Raw genomic sequence first — 20290 nt, 5'->3', positions numbered from 1 at the left:
GTCAAATAGGAATCCTGACTTAATGAAGTGGTGTTTAAAGAGCTTAGCCATGTGGTCCTTGTCAGTAACAACCATGGGCAGCTGTGAGGAGGAGGGTTTATTCTCCAGGTCTTTAACCGTTTTCCAGAACTTCTTAGGGTTAGACCCACAAAGAGAGAACTGCTTCTTAAAGTAACTAACTTTGGCCTTCCGGATAGTGCACTTATAGATCACGGTCGATCCAGGGGCTGTACCCGTTTTTAAATTCTCATTATCTTTATGGGGCATGTTTGTTAACAATACCACTGAAAATATAAAAAAGAAGGTCCAAGTGTCTTTGACAGAAGGGATCAAGCTAATTCTATACCATTTTACAGAGGCCAGGTCACGAAGGAAGGCTTGCTCATTAAAGATTTTTAGCAGGTGTCTATGACAAATCAGGACAGGTCGTTTCACTGAGCAGCCATTACAAACACAGGCTGTAAAATAGTGATCACTAAGGTCATTACAGAAAACACCAGACTGATACCCATCAGGATTATTTGTGAGGATAACATCAAGGAGAGTAGCCTTTTCTGGGTGTTTGGTGTCATACCTTGTGGGATTGGTGATAATCTGAGAAAGATTTATGGAATCCCATTGCTTTAGGACCTGGTTAGGTGGTTTAAGCATGTCTCAGTTTAGGTCACCTAGCAGGACAAATTCAGACTTTAGTGTAAGGGGCCAGGAGAGAGCTTAGGGCATTTAGGGTACAGGCCGGTGCTGTTGGTGGACGATAACACCCAGCAATAGTCAACAAAGAGCTATTTGAAAGTTTAATGCTTATAACCAGTAAATCCAATTGTTTGGGGACAGACTTGGTCGAGACAACCAAGCACTGAGGTTGTACCTTGGTAAAGATTGCCACTCCACCAGCTTTGGGAGATCTGTCTAGCTGAAAAAGGTTATAACCAGAAAGGTTAAGATCAGTGTTCAAAAAACGATTTCTTAACCACATCTCAGTATTGACCAACACATCTGGATTGGAGCTGTGAACCCACACTTTCAATTGATCCATTTTAAGCTTCTAGTGTTAATGTGCAGAAAACCCAGGCTTTTACAAGAGCAGAAATCAGTGAAGCAGATATCCGAGCACAAGTTATAATTGGGGCTAGCAACAGTAGATGGGTGTACATGCACATTTCCAGATATCATCAGCAGTAATACAATCAGGGCACTGCAGAGAACAGGGAGAGCTCTGCAGTGCTGATTTATGACATTTGAATGTGCATTAGATGGCAACCAGATCATATTGTACAGCAACATTTTATCAGGTAACATGAAAAAAAAGCAGGCAAGAAGTGGTTAGAATAGAGAGTCAGTCTCGAGTGTGGGAACAAACAGTCTGTCCCACAGTTGGGTAAACAAGCAAGTTCATAGTTAACAAAGCATGCAGGAGTCATGAGGCAAATAGCATAAAGCACAATAAAAAAATATAGTGACTTGGGACTAGCCATTGTAAGTTCAGTGTTACTGCGACACAATATACAGCATCTTTTTAAAGTTGCAATTAATGTGTACACACACAAAAAACATTGTTGACCATTTAGGCTTTAACATTTTATGACATAATATCTTACAGAAATACGTAGTTCTTTGTAGGATAAGAAGACAAAGATATCGATAATTGTGCTCATTATAACCCTAATTATTCCTTTACTAAGTATACAGGACGGGACTTTTATTCTGAAGAATTCCAAAAACCGTGACCCGGAAGTAGTTAGTTATTCTTAGATGTTTCACAGCAGTGTTGTCTAGGTTTTTGGTAGCTTCTCCAATAACCAAATTTAACGGCGGTAAGTGGCACTGGTTAGTACATTTCACGCGTATCGTAATGTAATATTTTACAACACTTATTTGTTCTCGTAACATGTCTTTTTGGGAGCATTTTGCTAGCTATTTTAGCTACTTGTCGTGATACATTTGCTACGCTGCTAATTAGCAAGCTAGCTGCAATATGACTAACTAGCGCATCATCACTTCGCATGACATTGTGCATTGAATGCTCTTCTAACCAGTGGTGTAAAGTACTTAAGTTAAATTACTTTAAAGTACTACTTAAATCGTTTGGCTGGTATCTGTACTTTTTTGACACATTTTACGACCCTACATTCCTTTTTTTTTTAAAGAAGCATTTTTTACTCGATACATTTTCCCTGACACCCATTCGTTACATTTTGAATGCTTAGTAGGACAGAGAAATCGTCAAAAATCACATTTATCAGGAGAGCATCCCTGGTCATCTCTACTGCCTCTGATCTTGCGGACTCACTAAACACATGCTTCGTTTGTAAATTACCTCGTAGTGTGTCCCTAGCTATCCGTAAATTAAAACAATGTGCTATCTGTTTTGTTTATTAAAAAGGAACTTGAAATTATTACTTTTGATACTTAAGTATATTTTAGCAATTACATTTACTTTTGATAAGTATATTTAACCAAATAGTTCATTTTTTACTCAAGTAGTATGTTCCTTTAGTCATTTTCTATTAAGGTATCTTTACTTTTAATAAAGTATGACAATTGTGTACCTTTTCCACAAATGGTGCTAATTATTAAATGTGCGTGTTAATTGAAAGACGTTAGTCAGTAAACCATGTTTTACACGTTTCTGCGCTAACCTGGCTAGTTTCGTAAACTCGGTCCACCTTGGGATCCCAAGGATTGCAGGTTTTAGTGTTTGCCTTAACACTACACAGCTGATACAACGCCTGATGATTAGTTTATTATTTGAATCAGTTGTGTAGTGTTATGGCACTCCTTGGGGTCCCGAGGACCGAGTTTGGGAAACCCTGCGCTAGACCCATAATAGCTGATGAACGCTCAACTTCGTTCTCTTAAATCGAGGCGATTGTTTACTAGTAAAATGTATCAAAACTCAACTCCGCCTCGATAAGACAACGGAGTTGAGCGTTCCTCAGCTAGCCCAATAATATACTATTTAACACACCGACAGCGTCATTGCCCAAAATAGTATGCTGCATCATCTGGATATGTATGTAACAAAAGTTCAACATTCACCTTCTGCTACCATTTCTGTCAAGCCTTTCACGCATACAGTTTGACGCATACGTTCGATAAATCCAACGTATGCATCACACCGAACGCACTGCAAGGGAAACGCAGTGTTTCATTGGAAATTAGTGTAATTATGGTGTACCAAAATGCAATGACGCTGTAGGATGCGTTCGTAGCGCAACCCTATAAAGGTGTGTACTAATTTAAGCTTTCATTTTATGAAAATGATTTCTTGCTGATATATAACATACATATGTTTCCAAAACCGTACTGTAAATGATGCATGTTAACGTTCAGAACGAGCGTCGGGGCACCCAACAAAACTCCCCCGGCCAGAAGTTACTATCATTAATAGGTGCTAAAAGCTTCTATGAATGGGCTAACCTGAGGCAAGGACCATATGTGGTGGTTAGTGGCTCAGCACTGATGGTCAGTGATGGGTATGTACCATTTGTTTTCTCTTCAGATGGGAATCTAACAAGTCAGAGCTTTGGAGAAGTAATCATGGCCACCCAGCCCTCGCAGACTCCATCCTTACGCTTTGGCCAGGTGGTCATAGGACCTCCTGGCTCAGGTAAAACCACATACTGCCGGGGGATGCAGGAGTTCTTGAGTCACTTGGGACGGAAGGTAGTTGTGGTGAACATGGACCCTGCAAATGAAGGGCTCCCATACCCCTGTGTCGTGGATATTTCAGAGCTGGTCACCCTAGATGACGTGATGGAGGGTTTGAAGCTGGGGCCCAATGGTGGACTCCTGTACTGCATGGAGTACCTGGAGGCCAATCTGGACTGGCTGGAAACCAAGTTAGAGGAACATAGCGACTGTTACTTTCTGTTTGACTGTCCGGGTCAGGTGGAGCTGTACACCCACCAGAACTCAGTGAAAAACATCTTTGCTCAGCTGGCCAAGTGGAACTTCAGGGTGAGATGGTTCAGGATTCTAAGATGTTTGTGCCCATTGGTGCTGGAATGTTGTGATTCCTAGTATGAATGATTCCCCAAAAGAAACGCCGTGTAGTATGTCAATCCATGCATGACACATTCAGTATGATTTAGGCTAACTTAAGAAATGTATTGTTTGCCACATTGATGGAGAATTTGGGGCTTTGACAAGTAGGCCTAGCTATTTGTATTGGGTGTTTATGGGCATGTGCTTTATTAGTTTTGATTCATAGTGCCTATAGGTTGTGCTCAAATCACTGAGTGAGTTCTATTAACCTGAGCAGCGGTGCACCAGTCAATGACTTTTGACATTAACGGTCAAAATCAGTCAGGGAGGAGCTCCCTTCTCAAATCACACAGTGTGGTGCATTGTCCAGAAACGCATCTCTTTCCATGAAATATATGTTCAAATTTTCAAACTAGTTTTTATTGGGAAGGCAGATAGTGTTTTTATTAAAAGCAATCACTTTTGCTTTTAATAAAAGTAGAAGCCTACTCATTACTCCACATGCTTAATCTAGCCTAGGCTTTGAACAGGGCACCTGGCTCACGCCCGGGGGGGCAGCCTGTTTCCAAAACAAATGCATTCGCTTTTCACCCTGTGCAAACTCACCCCACCGGGATAACCTGGGCCAGTTAGTTGAATCCCTGCACTGTCTCACTAACACACACTAACCTCTTTAATTACTCTCAGCTGACTGCAGTGCACCTTGTGGACTCTCATTACTGCGCTGACCCAGCTAAGTTCATCTCAGTGCTGTGCACCTCCCTGTCCACTATGCTGCACGTGGAGCTACCCCACGTCAACGTCCTCTCCAAGATGGACCTCATCGAGCAGTACGGCAAACTGGGTGAGATGAGATATCCTGGGTGATTATGAATATGGGCTTTGTATGGCTATATTCCCTCAGTTTCCCTCAAGTGTTTGATTTGACAGTTAGCTGTGGAACTTGTTTCATTTTTGCACTTACTCTGTCTCTGGAATAGCCTTCAACCTGGACTTCTACACAGATGTTATGGACCTGACATATCTGCTGGATCACTTGGCTGCTGACCCTTTCTTTAGGAAGTTCCTCAAACTAAATGAGAAACTTGCAGGGGTCATACAAGACTATGGCCTTGTCTCTTTTGTGCCTCTCAATGTGCAGGTGAGACTTTGCTACTACCTTTAGATGTTCACTGGTTCTTGGGCATCTGCTGTTTCTGGGTCATATTTATTATGGGACATGAAGTTCAGTACCTCCCTGTTTCAGATATTTAATTTTTTTTTAACACAACCACAATACTTTGTCTAAACTCATAATAAATACTGGTCCATTTTAGAAGGTGGGGTAAGGTTAAAACACTAGTCTCAACCTGGAGGATGAAGCTTGCATTTACATTTTTTGCCACTTAACCATTGACATCCTGCACTGTGCTCTATCTCCAGGACAGGGAGAGCATGACGCAGGTCCTGCGGACTGTGGACAAGGCCAACGGCTACTGCTTCGGCAACCTGGAGGAGAGGAACCTGCAAGCAATGATGTCAGCCGCTGTGGGAGCAGACTTCCAGTTCACCGCGTATCCTTTACTCATGTTTGTTATTAAACCAGTCTATTCCACATGCTCAACCTATGAAACAAAGCCATTTTAAATGTAAAAAGTGTTAAAGGCCAGGTTCAGTCCAAAACTAGATTTTCCTGTGTGTTATTTATAAATAGATATACAGTACCAGTCAAAAGTTTGGACACCTACTCATTCAAGGGTTTTTCTTTATTTTTTACTATTTTCTGCATTGTAGAATAATAGTGAAGACATCAACTATGAAATAACACCATGTGGAATCATGTAGTAACCAAAAAAGTGTTAAACAAATCAAAATCTTTCATATTTGAGATTATTCAAAGTAGCTACCTTAATGACAGCTTTGCACACTCTTGGTATTCTCTCAAACAGCTTCAAAATTTTAGATTTTGGTTCCAACTGCCGTGTCTTTGTGATGGAATAGGAGGTATGATGGTGTGGGGGTGCTTTGCTGGTGACACTGTCAGTGATTTATTTATAATTCAAGGCACACTTAACCAGCATGGCTAGCACAGCATTCTGAAGCAATATGCTATCCCATCTGGTTTGCGCTTAGTGGGACTATCATTTGTTTTTCAACAGGACAATGACCCAAAACGCACCTTCAGGCTGTGTAAGGACTATTTGATCAAGAAGGAGAGTGATGGAGTGTTGCATCAGATGACCTGGCCTCCACAATCACCTGACCTCAACCCAATTGAGATGGTTTGGGATGAGTTGGACTGCAGAGTGAAGGAAAAGCAGCCAACAAGTGCTCCTTATATGTGGGAACTCCTTCAACACTGTTGGAAAAGCATTCCCCAAGAAGCTGGTTGAGAGAATGCTAAGACTGTGCAAAAGGTGGCTACGTTAAATATTTTGATTTGTTTAACGCTTTTTTTGGTTACTACGCGATTCCATATGTGTTCTTTCATAGTTTTGATGTCTTCAATGTAGAAAATAGTTAAAATAAAGAAAAACCCTTTGTAGGTGTGTCCAAACTTTTGACTGGTACTGTGTCGTGTCTTTGGCATCATTAAAGGTGAAGACTGTTATTGTATCAAATCAATTCTCAGTAATTATTATTACCTGATTAAACTAATCTTGTCAATTTAATTAACCAGATGTCGTGCACCGACATCCTTGTTATCTGCACGAACCCAGCCTAAACCATGAATCATCCATACACCAGTTGGCTTAATCATTTATTTATTAACTAAATAATCACAAATGCATAAACAAACAATAGATATTGGTTACTAACAAGGATAGGAAAGTCCCTATTGGGCTAAGCAAAAACAGTTTGGTTATAACACAATAGATTCAGAGAAGAGAATGGGTTTTGGGAAGGAAGGCTAAGGAACATTGGTCTTTATCGGACCTGGGAAGCTATTCTCACATAAATACATATGCTACTAACGATCGTTCATTCGGAAAAGCAATGCATTGTATTTACATGAAGTTGGTTATGGTTTGTCCTGTCCTTTTGTGGAATCTTGTTGTGTGGTCACGTGGTCTGAGAGGTTCATCTCACTCTGGAGATTCGTCCATGTCGGTCAGTTTTCTCGTACTAGATTTGCGCATATGTTCAGCTGCAGTCTGATATATGCTGGTTTAGTATGCACTTCTTTAGGTGATCAATAGTTCAGAGTTCATACCATTTCATGTGTGGCGCAAGCTCTCATGTTTCCTGGCCTGTAGGGTTGAAATTAAAATGCGCCCTTTTTAAACATGAGGACAAATCCTCCCGTTATTTGGAACTCCGGTGACTTTGGGTAACAGGCTTTTATAGAAATGTAGAAAAGGGGTTGGTTCATCATTTCCAACCAATGCCTATTCACTTGGGCGTGGCTCCTGCCTTAGTTAAACTTGAAAGGGAAGATGATTTTCTCATTTTAAAAGTTAACAACATATTACATCATTTTGCAAATAGTTTCATCTTTACTCATTCATTTTATACAATAATTAGATGTAAACCTCATAACTGAGGCACCTGTATAAACAGAGTTAGGGTAATGTGGCTATATTGCCTTTCATAAGGTCACAAACATGAAACAAAACAGACCGGGTCATAGCTGGCTTCACCGACCGTTTACACATTCACCAAAATATGGATATTTTTCAGTTCTCCAATTCTGTGATTTGTAGAAGTTCCTTTGTTCTACTGTGAAACTCTCTCCATACTGCATGGCCAGGGAAAGTCTCCATACGGAATTTATGACGTGGGGGTTAAGTTGTAAAACTCCCCCTCCCCTCCTAACAGGAGAGGGGGTTGTTCACACCTCTGCTAGCCAATTCACTGAAAGGGCTGGCGTCATGACAACTGTATTTCAATAAAATAGTTCTGGTCCATTTAAAGGTGCAATATTTTTTATTTATTTTATTTGACCTTTATTTAACTAGGCAAGTCAGTTAAGAACATGTTCTTATTTTCAATGACTGCCTAGGAACGGTGGGTTAACTGCCTTGTTCAGGGGCAGAACGACAGATTTTCACCTTGTCAGCTCGGGGGATCCAATCTTGCAACCTTACAGTTAACTAGTCCAACGCAATAACGACCTGCCTCTCTCGTTGCACTCCACAAGGAGACTGCCTGTTACGCGAATGCAGTAAGCCAAGGTAAGTTGCTAGCTAGCATTAAACTTATCTTATAAAAAACAATCAATCATAATCACTAGTTAACTACACATGGTTGATGATATTACTAGATATTATCTAGCGTGTCCTGCGTGTCCTAATCTGAATCAGAAGCAGGTGCATTCAAACAGCACTTTCGTGCATTTTGCCAGCAGCTCTTCGTTGTGCGTCAAGCATTGCGCTGTTTGACTTCAAGCCTATCAACTCCCGAGATGAGGCTGGTGTAACCGAAGTGAAATGGCTAGCTAGTTAGCGCGCGCTAACTAGAGGGACGGAAGCTATACTGTTTCACTGGCAATACTAAGGTGCCTATAAGAACATCCAATAGTAATAGGTTAATGAAATACAAATGGTATATAGGGAAATAGTCCTATAATAACTACAACCTAAAACTTCTTACCTGGGAATATTGAAGACTCATGTTAAAAGGAACCACCAGCTTTCATATGTTCTCATGTTCTGAGCAAGGAACTTAAACGTTAGCTTTCTTACATAGCACATATTGCACTTTTACCTTCTTCTCCAACACTTTTTTTTTGCATTATTTAAACCAAATTGAACATGTTTCATTATTTACTTGAGGATAAATTGATTTTATTGATGCATTATATTAAGTTAAAATAAGTGTGCATTCAGTATTGTTGTAATTGTCCTTATTACAAATAAAATAAAAAATTGGCCGATTAATCGGTATCGGATTTTTTGGTCCTCCAATAATCGGTACCGGCGTTGAAAAATCATAATCAGTCGACCTCTAGTTTGGACCATGATAGTTTGTTGGTGATGTGGACACCAAGGAACTTAATGCTCTCAACCTGCTCCACTACAGCCCCTTCGATGAGAATGGGGGTGTGCTCTGTCCTCCTCTTCCTGTTGTCCACAATCATCTCCTTTGTCTTGGTCACGTTGAGGGAGAGGTTGTTGTCCTGGCACCACACGGCCAGGTCTCATCCTGTAGTGAGGAGGTCAGTCTCATCGTTGTCGGTGATCAGGCCTACCACTGTTGTGTCATCTGCAAACTTAATGATGGTGTTGGAGTCGTACCTGGCCAAGCAGTCATGAGTGAACAGGGAGTACAGGAGGGGACTGAGCACGCACCCCTGAGGGGCCCTTGTGTTGAGGACAAGCATGGTGTATGTGTTGTTACCTACCCTTACCACCTGGGGGCAGCCTGTCAGGAAGTCAGGGATCCAGTTGCAGAGGGAGGTGTTTAGTCCCAGGGTCCTTAGCTTAGTGATGAGCTTTGGTGTTGAACGTTGAGCTGTGGTCAATGAATAGCATTCTCACATAAAGTGTCAAGAAAAAGTATGTGAACCCTTTGGAAATACATGGATTTCTGCATAAATTGGTCATCAAATTTCATCTGATCTTCATCTAGGTCACAACGATAGACAAACAGTCTGCTCAAACTAATAACACACAAACAACTATATGTTTTTATTGAACACACCGTGTAAACATTCACAGTGCAAGGTTGATAAAGTATGTGAACACTTGGATTTAATAACTGGTTGACCCTCCTTTGGCAGCAATAACCTCTTCTGTAGTTGCGGATCAGACCTGCACAATGGTCTGTTTCAGTTCAGCAATATTCTTGTGATGTCTGGTGTGAATTGTTCTCTTGAGGCATCTCAACTCGAGTTGAGGTCAGGACTCTGCCTGGGCCACTCCATAAGTTGTATTTTCTTCTGTTGGAGCCATTTTGTTGTTGATTTACTTCTGTGTTTTGGGTTGTTCTCCTGTTGTATCACTTAACTTCTGTTGAGCTTCAATTGGTGGACAGAAAGCCTAACAGTCTTCTGCAAAATGTCTTGATAAACTTGGGAATTCATTTTTCTGTCGACGATAGCAAGCTGTCCAGGCACTCAGGCAGCAAAGCAGCCCCAAACCATGAAGCTCCCGCCACCATACTTTACAGTTGGAATGAGGTTTTGATGTTGGTGTGCTGTGCCTTTTTTTTTTTCTCACATAGTGTTGTGTGTTTCTTCCAAACAACTCAAATTTATTTTCATCTGTCCACAGAATATTGAACACCATTATTGTTTAGTGTTTTACGTATCGTAGTATCGTCAACAGAGATGTTAGCATGTTCCAGAGCATGTTAGCATATTTCTGTAAGTCTTTAGCTGACACTTTTTTACCTCATTGAGTGTTCTGCGCTGTGCTCTTGCAGTCATCTTTGCAGGGCGGCCACTTCTAGGGAGAGTAGCAACAGTGCTGAACTTTTTCCATTTATAGACAATTTGTCTTTCCGTGGACTGATGAACATCAAGGCTTTTAGAGATAATTTTCTAACCCTTTCCAGGTTTATGCAAGTCAACAATTCTCAATCTTAGGTCTTCTCTTTTGTTCGAGGCATGGTTCACGTCAGGCAATGCTTCTTGTGAAAAGCAAACTCAAATTTTGAGTGTTTTCTGTAGGGCAAGGCAGCTCTAACCAACATCTCCATTCTCGTCTCATTGATTGGACTCCAGGTTAGCTGCCTCCTGGCTCCAATTAGCTTTTGCAGAAGTCATTAGCCTAGGGGTTCACATACTTTTTCCAACCTACACTGAATGTTTAAATTATGTATTCAATATAGACAAGAAAAATAGAATACTTTTTGTGTTATTATTTTAAGCACACTGAGTTTGTCTATTGATGTGACTTTTGATTTGTGATTTGATGACAAATTTATGCAGAAATCCAGGTAATTCCAAAGTGTTCACATACTTTTTCTTGCCACTAGGTGTTCCTTTTGTCCAGGTGGGAAAGGGCAGTGTGGAGTGCAATAGAGACTGCATCATCTGTGGATCTGTTGGGGTGGTATATGCATATTGGAGTGGGTCTAAGGTTTCTGGGATAATGGTGAGCCATGACCAGCCTTTCAAAGCACTTCATGGCTACAGATGTGAGTGCTACGGGTCGGTAGTCATTTAGGCAGGTTACCTTAGTGTTCTTGGGCACAGGGACTATGGTGGTCTGCTTGAAATGTTGGTATTACAGACTCAGTCAGGGACAGGTTGAAGATGTCAGTGAAGACACTTTGCCAGTTGGTCAGCGCATGCTCGGAGTACACATTCTGGTAATCTGTCTTGCCCTGAGGCCTTGTGAATGTTGACCTGTTTAAAGGTCTTACTCACATCGGCTACGGCGAGCGTGATCACTGTCGTCCGGAACAGCTGATTCTCTGATATATGTTTGTGTTACTTGCCTCGAAGCAAGCATAGAAGTAATTTAGCTTGTCTGGTATGATCGTGTGACTGGGCAGCTCGCAGCTGTGCTTCCCTTTGTAGTCTGTAATAGTTTGCAAGCCCTGCCACATAAGACAAGCGTTGGAGCCGGTGTATTACGATTCAATCTTCGTCCTGTATTGAAGCTTTGCCTGTTTGATCGTTCATCGGAGGGCATAGTGGTATTTCTTATAAGCTTCCGGGTTAGACCCGCTCCTTGAAAGCAGCAGCCCTACCCTTTAGCTCATTGTGGATGTTGCCTGTAATCGATGGCATACTTCTCAATGCCATCAATGTCGTCGAAGGAATCCTGGAACATATTCCAGTCTGTGCTAGCAAAACAGTACCGTAGCTTAGCATCTGCTTCATCTGACCACTTTTTTATTGACTGCATCACTGGTGCTTTCTGCTTTAGTTTTTGCTTGTAAGCAGGAGGATAGAATTATGGTCAGATTTGCCAAATGGAGGGCGAGGGAGAGCTTTATGTGTGGAGTAAAGGTGGTCAAGAGTTATTTTCCCTCTGATTGCACATTTAACCTGCTGATAGAAATGAGGTCAAACGGATAAAAATTTCTCTGGATTAAAGTCCCCGGCTACTAGGAGTGCGAGCTGCGCGTAAAACCCGCCAGCTGTATGTTCTTCATGTCGTCATTCAGCCACTACTCGGTGAAACACAAGATATTAAAGTTTTAAATGTCCCATTGGTAGGATATACGTGCTCGTAGTTCGTCTATTATATTATCCAATGATTGGCTAATAGGACCGATGGTGAAGGCAGATTACTCACTCGCCGTCAGATCCTTCGAAGGCACCCAGACCTACATCCCTGATATTTCTGTCTCTTTCTCCTGTGAATGACGGGGATGAGGGCCTTGTCGGATGTCTGGAATAAATCCTTCGCGTCTGACTCGTTAAAGAAAAAATCTTCTAGTACGGGGTGAGTAATCGCTGTCCTGATATCTGGAGGCTCTTTTCGGTCATAAGAGACTGTGGTAGAAACATTATGTACAAAATCAGTTACAAATAACGTGAAAAAACACATAATAGCACAATTGGTTAGGGGACCGAAAATTGGTTAGGGGACTGGGAATTATCACTTAAATAGACCAACAAGAGTTCCAAACCCCTTTGCCAATAACAGCTAGTTTTCCATTTTCCCCTCCCCACTCAGACCATTCCCAGACTGTCCCAGCAAAATTCTTGCTTGAGAAATTGATCTTTGCTAAGAAGCTATTTTTGTTTGTTTTTATTTAAAATGGTCAAGAAGAATCTGTAAGATACTTAATTGTTACCCAAAAATGATTTGATATTGAGATAAAAACTTTTTTTTTTAAAGCAGTCTCAGCAAGTGGTGACAATATTTTGAGTTTGAATATTGTGTTCTGCTGTAAACAGATCTGCCTGTATAGTGCTGCTTAACATAGATGACTGATCAAGACTCCTAAGCATTTCACTGTTGGTCGACACCTGTTGTTTATGGTGCATGTGACGAGTAGCATTTTGATTAGATTTTCTTAAATTTGACCCCTAGAACTCTAGGAGTGCAAGAGAGGTATGTTGAAGATGGTGAAAAGACCGTGGAGGAGGAGGTGATGGATCTGTAAAACAACAGACACCCATCAATGGATGCTGCTGACCTCGATGTTGCTTGCACTGGACCAGCAAAGGACCGACAGTACAACATTTGTTCCGTGGAATTGTAGTGTCAAACGCAACAAATGCTATTCTTCTTTCACTCTTTGACTTGATATGGCTGCCTCTGGTTATATAGAGAGGAGAGAAGGGTGGAGAAAGGGTTAGAAGCATCAGTCTACAAATAGAATCCAAATCAACTGCTTCTTACCACACAATCCAAGAATTGGATCAATCTGGGTTAAGAGTTTGAATTGATATATTCTTGGCTTTGTGGCTGGTTTATAATGCTAGTGTTAGTACAGACCACAGTGTGTTGTTTAGTTGGATGCAAATGTTGATCTCTTATTCTGACAGTGAAAAAGATGGACAAATCCAGGAGCTCTGGACTACAGATAATTATTTACATATTGAAATGAGAAATACCATGGTGTGGGGCAGTTTGGTCAGCCCTTCAGTCTATAAGGTGTGTACATTGGGTATGAATCCCTTTGCAGATCAGCAAAATCAACTGTTAAACGTGTTACATTTCATGAATAAAGTTTGTGAAGAGTTGGTCTTACATGCATGTACAGATGTGCCCTCTTGTGTTTGTGTGGACCTATAGTGTATTAGGTGCAGACCAGCAGAGGGTGAGTTAGACTATCTCAAACTGAGCATCATCATCTCCCTATCTACCCCAGACCTGTGACACATTTAGATTAGGAAGAGGCAGAGAGGGAGAATTCAGAGTGGAGCTTTAGTCAGATCAGCAGCATAGGTACTGGTACCCTGATGCAGCAGTTCCCTTCATTTCTCTCCAGAATTTATTCAGGTAACTTTTGTTCTCCGTAGGTGGCAGCTGATAGCCAACAGAAAGAAGCTCGCAGGCGGATTAAAACAATAGACGTGTGCAAAATAGTAGGCAAGATTCCTAACCAAACCTGATTTAGATGCTCGCTTTAACGATGTAAAATGATGCACAGAGGTTTAAAATACACACTTATATATACACTGAATGTGGATATGTTTTATCCATGGATAATTGCTTTCTTGTAAACTGTTATTCCCTGTAAAACCAAGAACATTGGCAGTATATTGGCTGTCAAAACTAACCCTACTTACAGTGCCTTGCGAAAGTATTCGGCCCCCTTGAACTTTGCGACCTTTTGCCACATTTCAGGCTTCAAACATAAAGATATAAAACGTTATTTTTTTGTGAAGAATCAACAACAAGTGGGACACAATCATGAAGTGGAACGACATTTATTGGATATTTCAAACTTTTTTAACAAATCAAAAACGGTAAAATTGGGCGTGCAAAATGATTCAGCCCCTTTACTTTCAGTGCAGCAAACTCTCTCCAGAAGTTCAGTGAGGATCTCTGAATGATCCAATGTTGACCTAAATGACTAATGATGATAAATACAATCCACCTGTGTGTAATCAAGTCTCCGTATAAATGCACCTGCACTGTGATAGTCTCAGAGGTCCGTTAAAAGCGCAGAGAGCATCATGAAGAACAAGGAACACACCAGGCAGGTCCGAGATACTGTTGTGAAGACGTTTAAAGCCGGATTTGGATACAAAAAGATTTCCCAAGCTTTAAACATCCCAAGGAGCACTGTGCAAGCGATAATATTGAAATGGAAGGAGTATCAGACCACTGCAAATCTACCAAGACCTGGCCGTCCCTATAAACTTTCAGCTCATACAAGGAGAAGACTGATCAGAGATGCAGCCAAGAGGCCAATGATCACTCTGGATGAACTGCAGAGATCTACAGCTGAGGTGGGAGACTCTGTCCATAGGACAACAATCAGTTGTATATTGCACAAATCTGGCCTTTATGGAAGAGTGGCAAGAAGAAAGCCATTTCTTAAAGATATCCATAAAAAGTGTTGTTTAAAGTTTGCCACAAGCCACCTGGGAGACACACCAAACATGTGGAAGAAGGTGCTCTGGTCAGATGAAACCAAAATTGAACTTTTTGGCAACAATGCAAAACGTTATGTTTGGCGTAAAAGCAACACAGCTCATCACCCTGAACACGCCATCCCCACTGTCAAACATGGTGGTGGAAGCATCATGGTTTGGGCCTGCTTTTCTTCAGCAGGGACAGGCAAGATGGTTCAAATTGATGGGAAGATGGATGGAGCCAAATACAGGACCATTCTGGAAGAAAACCTGATGGAGTCTGCAAAAGACCTGAGACTGGGACGGAGATTTGTCTTCCAACAAGACAATGATCCAAAACATAAAGCAAAATCTACAATGGAATGGTTCAAAAATAAACATATCCAGGTGTTAGAATGGCCAAGTCAAAGTCCAGACCTGAATCCAATCGAGAATCTGTGGAAAGAACTGAAAACTGCTGTTCACAAATGCTCTCCATCCAACCTCACTGAGCTCGAGCTGTTTTGCAAGGAGGAATGGGAAAAAAATTCAGTCTCTCGATGTGCAAAACTGATAGAGACATACCCCAAGCGACTTACAGTTGTAATCGCAGCAAAAGGTGGCGCTACAAAGTATTAACTTATGGGGGCTGAATAATTTTGCACGCCCAATTTTTCAGTTTTTGATTTGTTGAAAAAGTTTGAAATATCCAATAAATGTCGTTCCACTTCATGATTGTGTCCCACTTGTTGATGATTCTTCACAAAAAAGTACAGTTTTATATCTTTATGTTTGAAGCCTGAAATGTGGCAAAAGGTCGCAAAGTTCAAGGGGGCCGAATACAAGGCACTGTAAAGAATCATCAATAAGTGCATCAATGACGTCTTCCCCACAGTGACTGTACGTACATACCCCAACCAGAAGCCATGGATTACAGGCAACATCTGCACTCAGCTAAAGGGTAGAGTTGCCGCTTTCAATGAGTGGGACTCTAACCCGGACTCTTATAAGAAATCCCGCTATGCCCTCTGACGAACCATCAAACAGGCAAAGAGTCAATACAGGACTAAGATTGAATCGTACTGCGCTGGTTCTGACGCTCGTCGGATGTGGCAGGGCTTGCAAACTATTACGGACTATTAAGGGAAGCACAGCTGCGAGCTGCCCAGTGACAAAAGCCTAACAGACAAGCTAAATAACTTCTTTGCTCGCTTTGAGGCAAGCAACACTGAAGCATGCATGAGAGCATTAGCTGTTCCGGATGACTGTGTGATCACACTCTGTAGCCGATGTAAGACCTTTAAACAGGTCAACATTCACAAGGCCGCATGGCCAGACAGATCACCAGGGCATGTACTGATCAACTGGCAAGTGTCTTGACTGACATTTTCAACTTTTCCCTGATTGAGTCTGTAATACCAACATGTTTCAAGCAGACCACCATAGTCTCTGTGCCCAAAAATACCAAGGTAACCTGCCTGAATAACTACCGACCCGTAGCACTCACGTCTGTAGCCATGAAGTGCTTTGAAAGGCTCACAACACCATTATCCCAGAAACCCTAGACCCACTCCAATTTGCATACCTCCCCCAACAGATCCACAGATTATGCCATCTCTATTGCACTCCACACTGCCCTTTCCCAACAGGACAAAAGAATCACCTGCGTGGTAATGCTATTGATTGACTATAGCTCAGCGTTCAACACCATAGTGCCCTCCAAGCTCATCACTAAGTAAGGACCCTGGGACTAAACACCTCCCTCTGCAACTGGATCCTGGACTTCCTGACGGGCTGCCCCAGGTGGTAAGGGTAGGTAACAACACATCCGCCACACTGATCCGCAACATGGGGGCCCCTCAGGGGTGGGTGCTCAGACCCCTCCTGTACTCCCTCTTCACCCATGACTGCATGGCCAAGCACCATCATTAAGTTTGCCGACGACAACAGTGGTAGGCCTGATCACCGACAACGATGAGACAGCCTATAGGGAGGAGGTCAGAGACCTGGCAGTGTGGTTCCAGGGTAACAACCTCTCCCTCAACTTGATCAAGACAAAGGAGCTGATTGTGGACAACAGGAAAAGGAGGACCGAGCACGTCCCCATTCTCATCGGCGGGCTGTAGAGGAGCATGTTGAGAGCGTCAAGTTCCTTGGTGTCCACATCACCAACAAGCTATCATGATCCGAACACACCAAGTCAGTTGTGAAGAGGGCACGACAACGCCTATTCCCCCTCAGGAGACTGAAAAGATTTGGCATGGGTCTTCAGATCCTCAAGTTATACAGCTGCACCATCGAGAGCATTCTGACTGGTTGGATGACCTCCTGGTATGGCAACTGCTTGCCGTCCGACCGCAAGGCCTAGAGGGTAGTGCATATGGCCCAATACATCACTTGGGCCGAACTTCCTGCCATCCAGGACCTCTATACCAGGCGGTGTCAGAGGAGGGCCCTAAAAATTGTCAAAGACTCTAACCACCCTAGTCATGAACTGTTCTCTTTGCTACCCCACGGCAAGCAGTACCGGAGCGCCAAGTCTAGGTCCAAAAGTCTTCTTAACAGCTTCTAACCCCAAGTCATAAGACTCCTGAAAAGCTCATCAAATTGTTTCCCGGACTATTTGCATTGCCCCCATTTTTATGCTGCTGCTACTCTGTGTATTGTCCTTGCATAGTCACTTTACCTACATGTACATATTACCTCAACTAACATTGACATTGATTCTGTACCGGTGCCCTCTTTATATAGCCTCGCTACTGTTATATTAGTGTTGCTCCTTAATAGTTTTTTTTGTTTAAATTTCAGTTTATTTTAGTAAATTCTAAAACACTTTTTCTTAGCTGCATTCTTGGTTAAGGGTGTGTAAGTAAGCATTTCACTGTAAGGTCTACACCTGTTGTATTTGGTGCCTATGACTAATAAAATTTGATTTGATTAAAAAACATGGCTGGTGAAGGACTGGTCTAATGTGACATACCTTATTTACAGTATTATGTATACTGAACAAAACTATTTCAAAGATTTTACTGAGTTACAATTCATATATGGAAATCAGTCAATTCAAATAAATCCATTAGGCCCTAATCTATGGATTAGGATTTTGACTGGGCAGGGGCGCAGCCATGGGTGGGCCTGCCCACACACTTGGGAGCCATGCCCACCCACTGGAAAGCCAGGCAGCGCCAATCAGAATTAGTTTTTTTTCCCCCCACGAAGGGGCTTTTTACAGACATAAATACTCCTCAGTTGCATCAGCTCTCCGGGTGGCTGGTCTCCGACGATTCCCGTAGGTGAAGAAGACGGATGTGGTGGTCCTGGGTTGGCGTGGTTACACTTGGTCTTCGGTTGTGTGGCCGGTTTAAGGTACTGCCAAATTCTCTAAAACGATGTTGGAGGCGGCTTATGGTAGAGAACTCTGGTGGATATTCCTACAGTCAGCATGCCAATTGCACACTCCTTCAAAACTTGAGACATCTGAGGCATTGTGTTGTGACAACTGCACATTTTAGAGTGGCCTTTAATTGTCCTCAGCACAAATAGCTCCCGTGTAATGACCATGCTGTTTAATCAGTTTCTTGATAGGCCACACCTGTGAAGTGGTGGATTATCTTGGCAAGGGAGAAATGTTAACAGGGATGTAACAAATTTGTGCACAACATTTGAGAGAAATAAGCTTTTTGTGCATATGGAAAAATTCTGGGATCATTTATTTCAGCTCATGAAACCAACACTTTAAATGTTGCATTTATATTTTTGTTCCGTATAAATACAGTATAAATAGGACATCTAGGCTACTGTATTTGTTTTTAAGTTCCTTTCTGACCAGGAGATGGCACCAGTGTATCCAAATCCCCTTCCCTAGATCCCTTAAGAAATTATACTCCAGCTTTTACAGGTGGCCCAAAAAAAACGATGTTGGGAGGGGTGAGGAAGCCACATTAAATGTGTTTCTGCACAACTGGCCCTGTGTCTGTTCTCTGGGATGGGAAGGCCCTGCATGTCTTCCAAAGCAACAAAAACTCCTGCCTGTTCCCTTATGTATATACAGTATAGTGGCTTTGAGAGAACAGGGACAATTCTTTCCATCTCTCCTCCGAGACCGTTTGTCCTTAGTGAACGGTCCAAATCCTTCCAGGTTTTTCCGCTATAGTTCCCTGATATTAAAAATGTCCTTTCAAGATTGATATTTAGTATGGACCTCCTAGATAGATGACTCTTCTATTATCAATTGGGGATGTAGGCGCTGACACAGATGTTTCTAACATTGGAAAAATTATGGCAGACTGTAGTACCTTGAAAGGCCGTATCCCGACTGCCATTATAGCCAAATCAAATGTTATTTGCAACATGCGTCGAATACAACGGTGAAATGCATACTTACAAGCCCTTAACCAACAATGCATTTTTTGGAAAAATACAACAAAAAGATAAATAAAAGTAACAAAAAATTAAGGACCAGCAGTAAAATAACAATAGTGAGGCTATATAGAGGGGGTACCGGTACAGAGTTAATGTGCAGGGGAACCGGTTAGTCGAGGTAATAAGTACATGTAGGTAGAGTTATAAAAGTGACTATGCAAAGATGATAACAGAGAGTAGCAGCAGCGTAAAGGAGGGGAGGGGGGCAGTGTAAATAGTCTGGTTAGCCATTTGATTAGATGTGTAGGAGTCTTATGGCATGGGGGTAGAAGCTGTTTAGAAGCCTCTTGGACCTAGACTTGGCGCTCCGGTACCGCTTGCAGAGAGGACAGTCTATGATAGCAGAGAGGACAGTCTATGACTAGGTTGGCTGGAGTCTTGAATTTTTTTTTGGCCTTCCTCTGACAGTGCCTGGTATAGAGGTCCTGGATGGCAGGAATATTGGCCCCAGTGATGTACTGGGCCGTAAGCACTACCCTAGTGCTAGTGCCTTGTGGTCGGAGGCGGAGCAGTTGCCATACCCGGCAATGATGCAACCTGTCAGGATGCCCTCGATGGTGCAGCTGTAGAAACTTTTGAGGATCTGAGGACCCATGCCAAATCTTTTCAGTCTCCTGAGAGGGAATAGGTTTCGTCGTGCCCTCTTCATGACTGTCTTGGTGTGCTTTGACCATGTCAGTTTGTTGGTGATGTGGATGCCAAGGAACTTGAAGCTCTCAACCTGCTTCACTATAGCCCCGTCGATGACAATGGGGGCGTTATCCTTTTCCTGTAGTCCACAATCATCTCTTTTGTCTTGATCATGTTGAGGGAGAGGTTGTTGTCGTTGTACCACACGGTCAGGTCTCTGACCTCCCTATAGGCTGTGTTGTCGGTGATCAGGCCTACCACTGTTGTGTCATCAGCAAACTTAATGATGGTGTTGGAGTCGTTCCTGGCCATGCAGTCATGAGTGAACAGGGAGTACATGAGGGGACTGAGCACAAACCC

At 42.3% G+C, this 20290-nt stretch overlaps 1 protein-coding gene across 2 annotated transcripts; it reads left to right on the top strand.

Moving 5' to 3' along the window:
* The first annotated feature begins 1683 nt into the window (after positions 1-1683).
* On the top strand, positions 1684-13575 carry gpn2 (GPN-loop GTPase 2). 2 transcript variants are annotated; one of them, XM_020453347.2, is made up of 6 exons: positions 1684-1814; positions 3503-3960; positions 4675-4831; positions 4968-5128; positions 5410-5540; positions 12903-13575. In XM_020453347.2, exons 2-6 carry the CDS (start codon positions 3541-3543, stop codon positions 12973-12975), a joined length of 942 nt encoding a protein of 313 aa, XP_020308936.1. In that variant the 5' UTR covers positions 1684-1814; positions 3503-3540; the 3' UTR covers positions 12976-13575. The 2 variants fall into 2 exon arrangements, with proteins under 2 accessions (XP_020308936.1, XP_020308943.1); XM_020453354.2 differs by having other exon boundaries at positions 1746-1827.
* The last annotated feature ends 6715 nt before the right edge of the window (positions 13576-20290 follow it).

The sequence above is a fragment of the Oncorhynchus kisutch genome, linkage group LG2, assembly GCF_002021735.2.
Source record: "Oncorhynchus kisutch isolate 150728-3 linkage group LG2, Okis_V2, whole genome shotgun sequence".
NCBI classification, from domain to species: Eukaryota; Metazoa; Chordata; class Actinopteri; order Salmoniformes; family Salmonidae; genus Oncorhynchus; species Oncorhynchus kisutch.
This window is presented reverse-complemented; position numbering and strand designations above follow the sequence as displayed.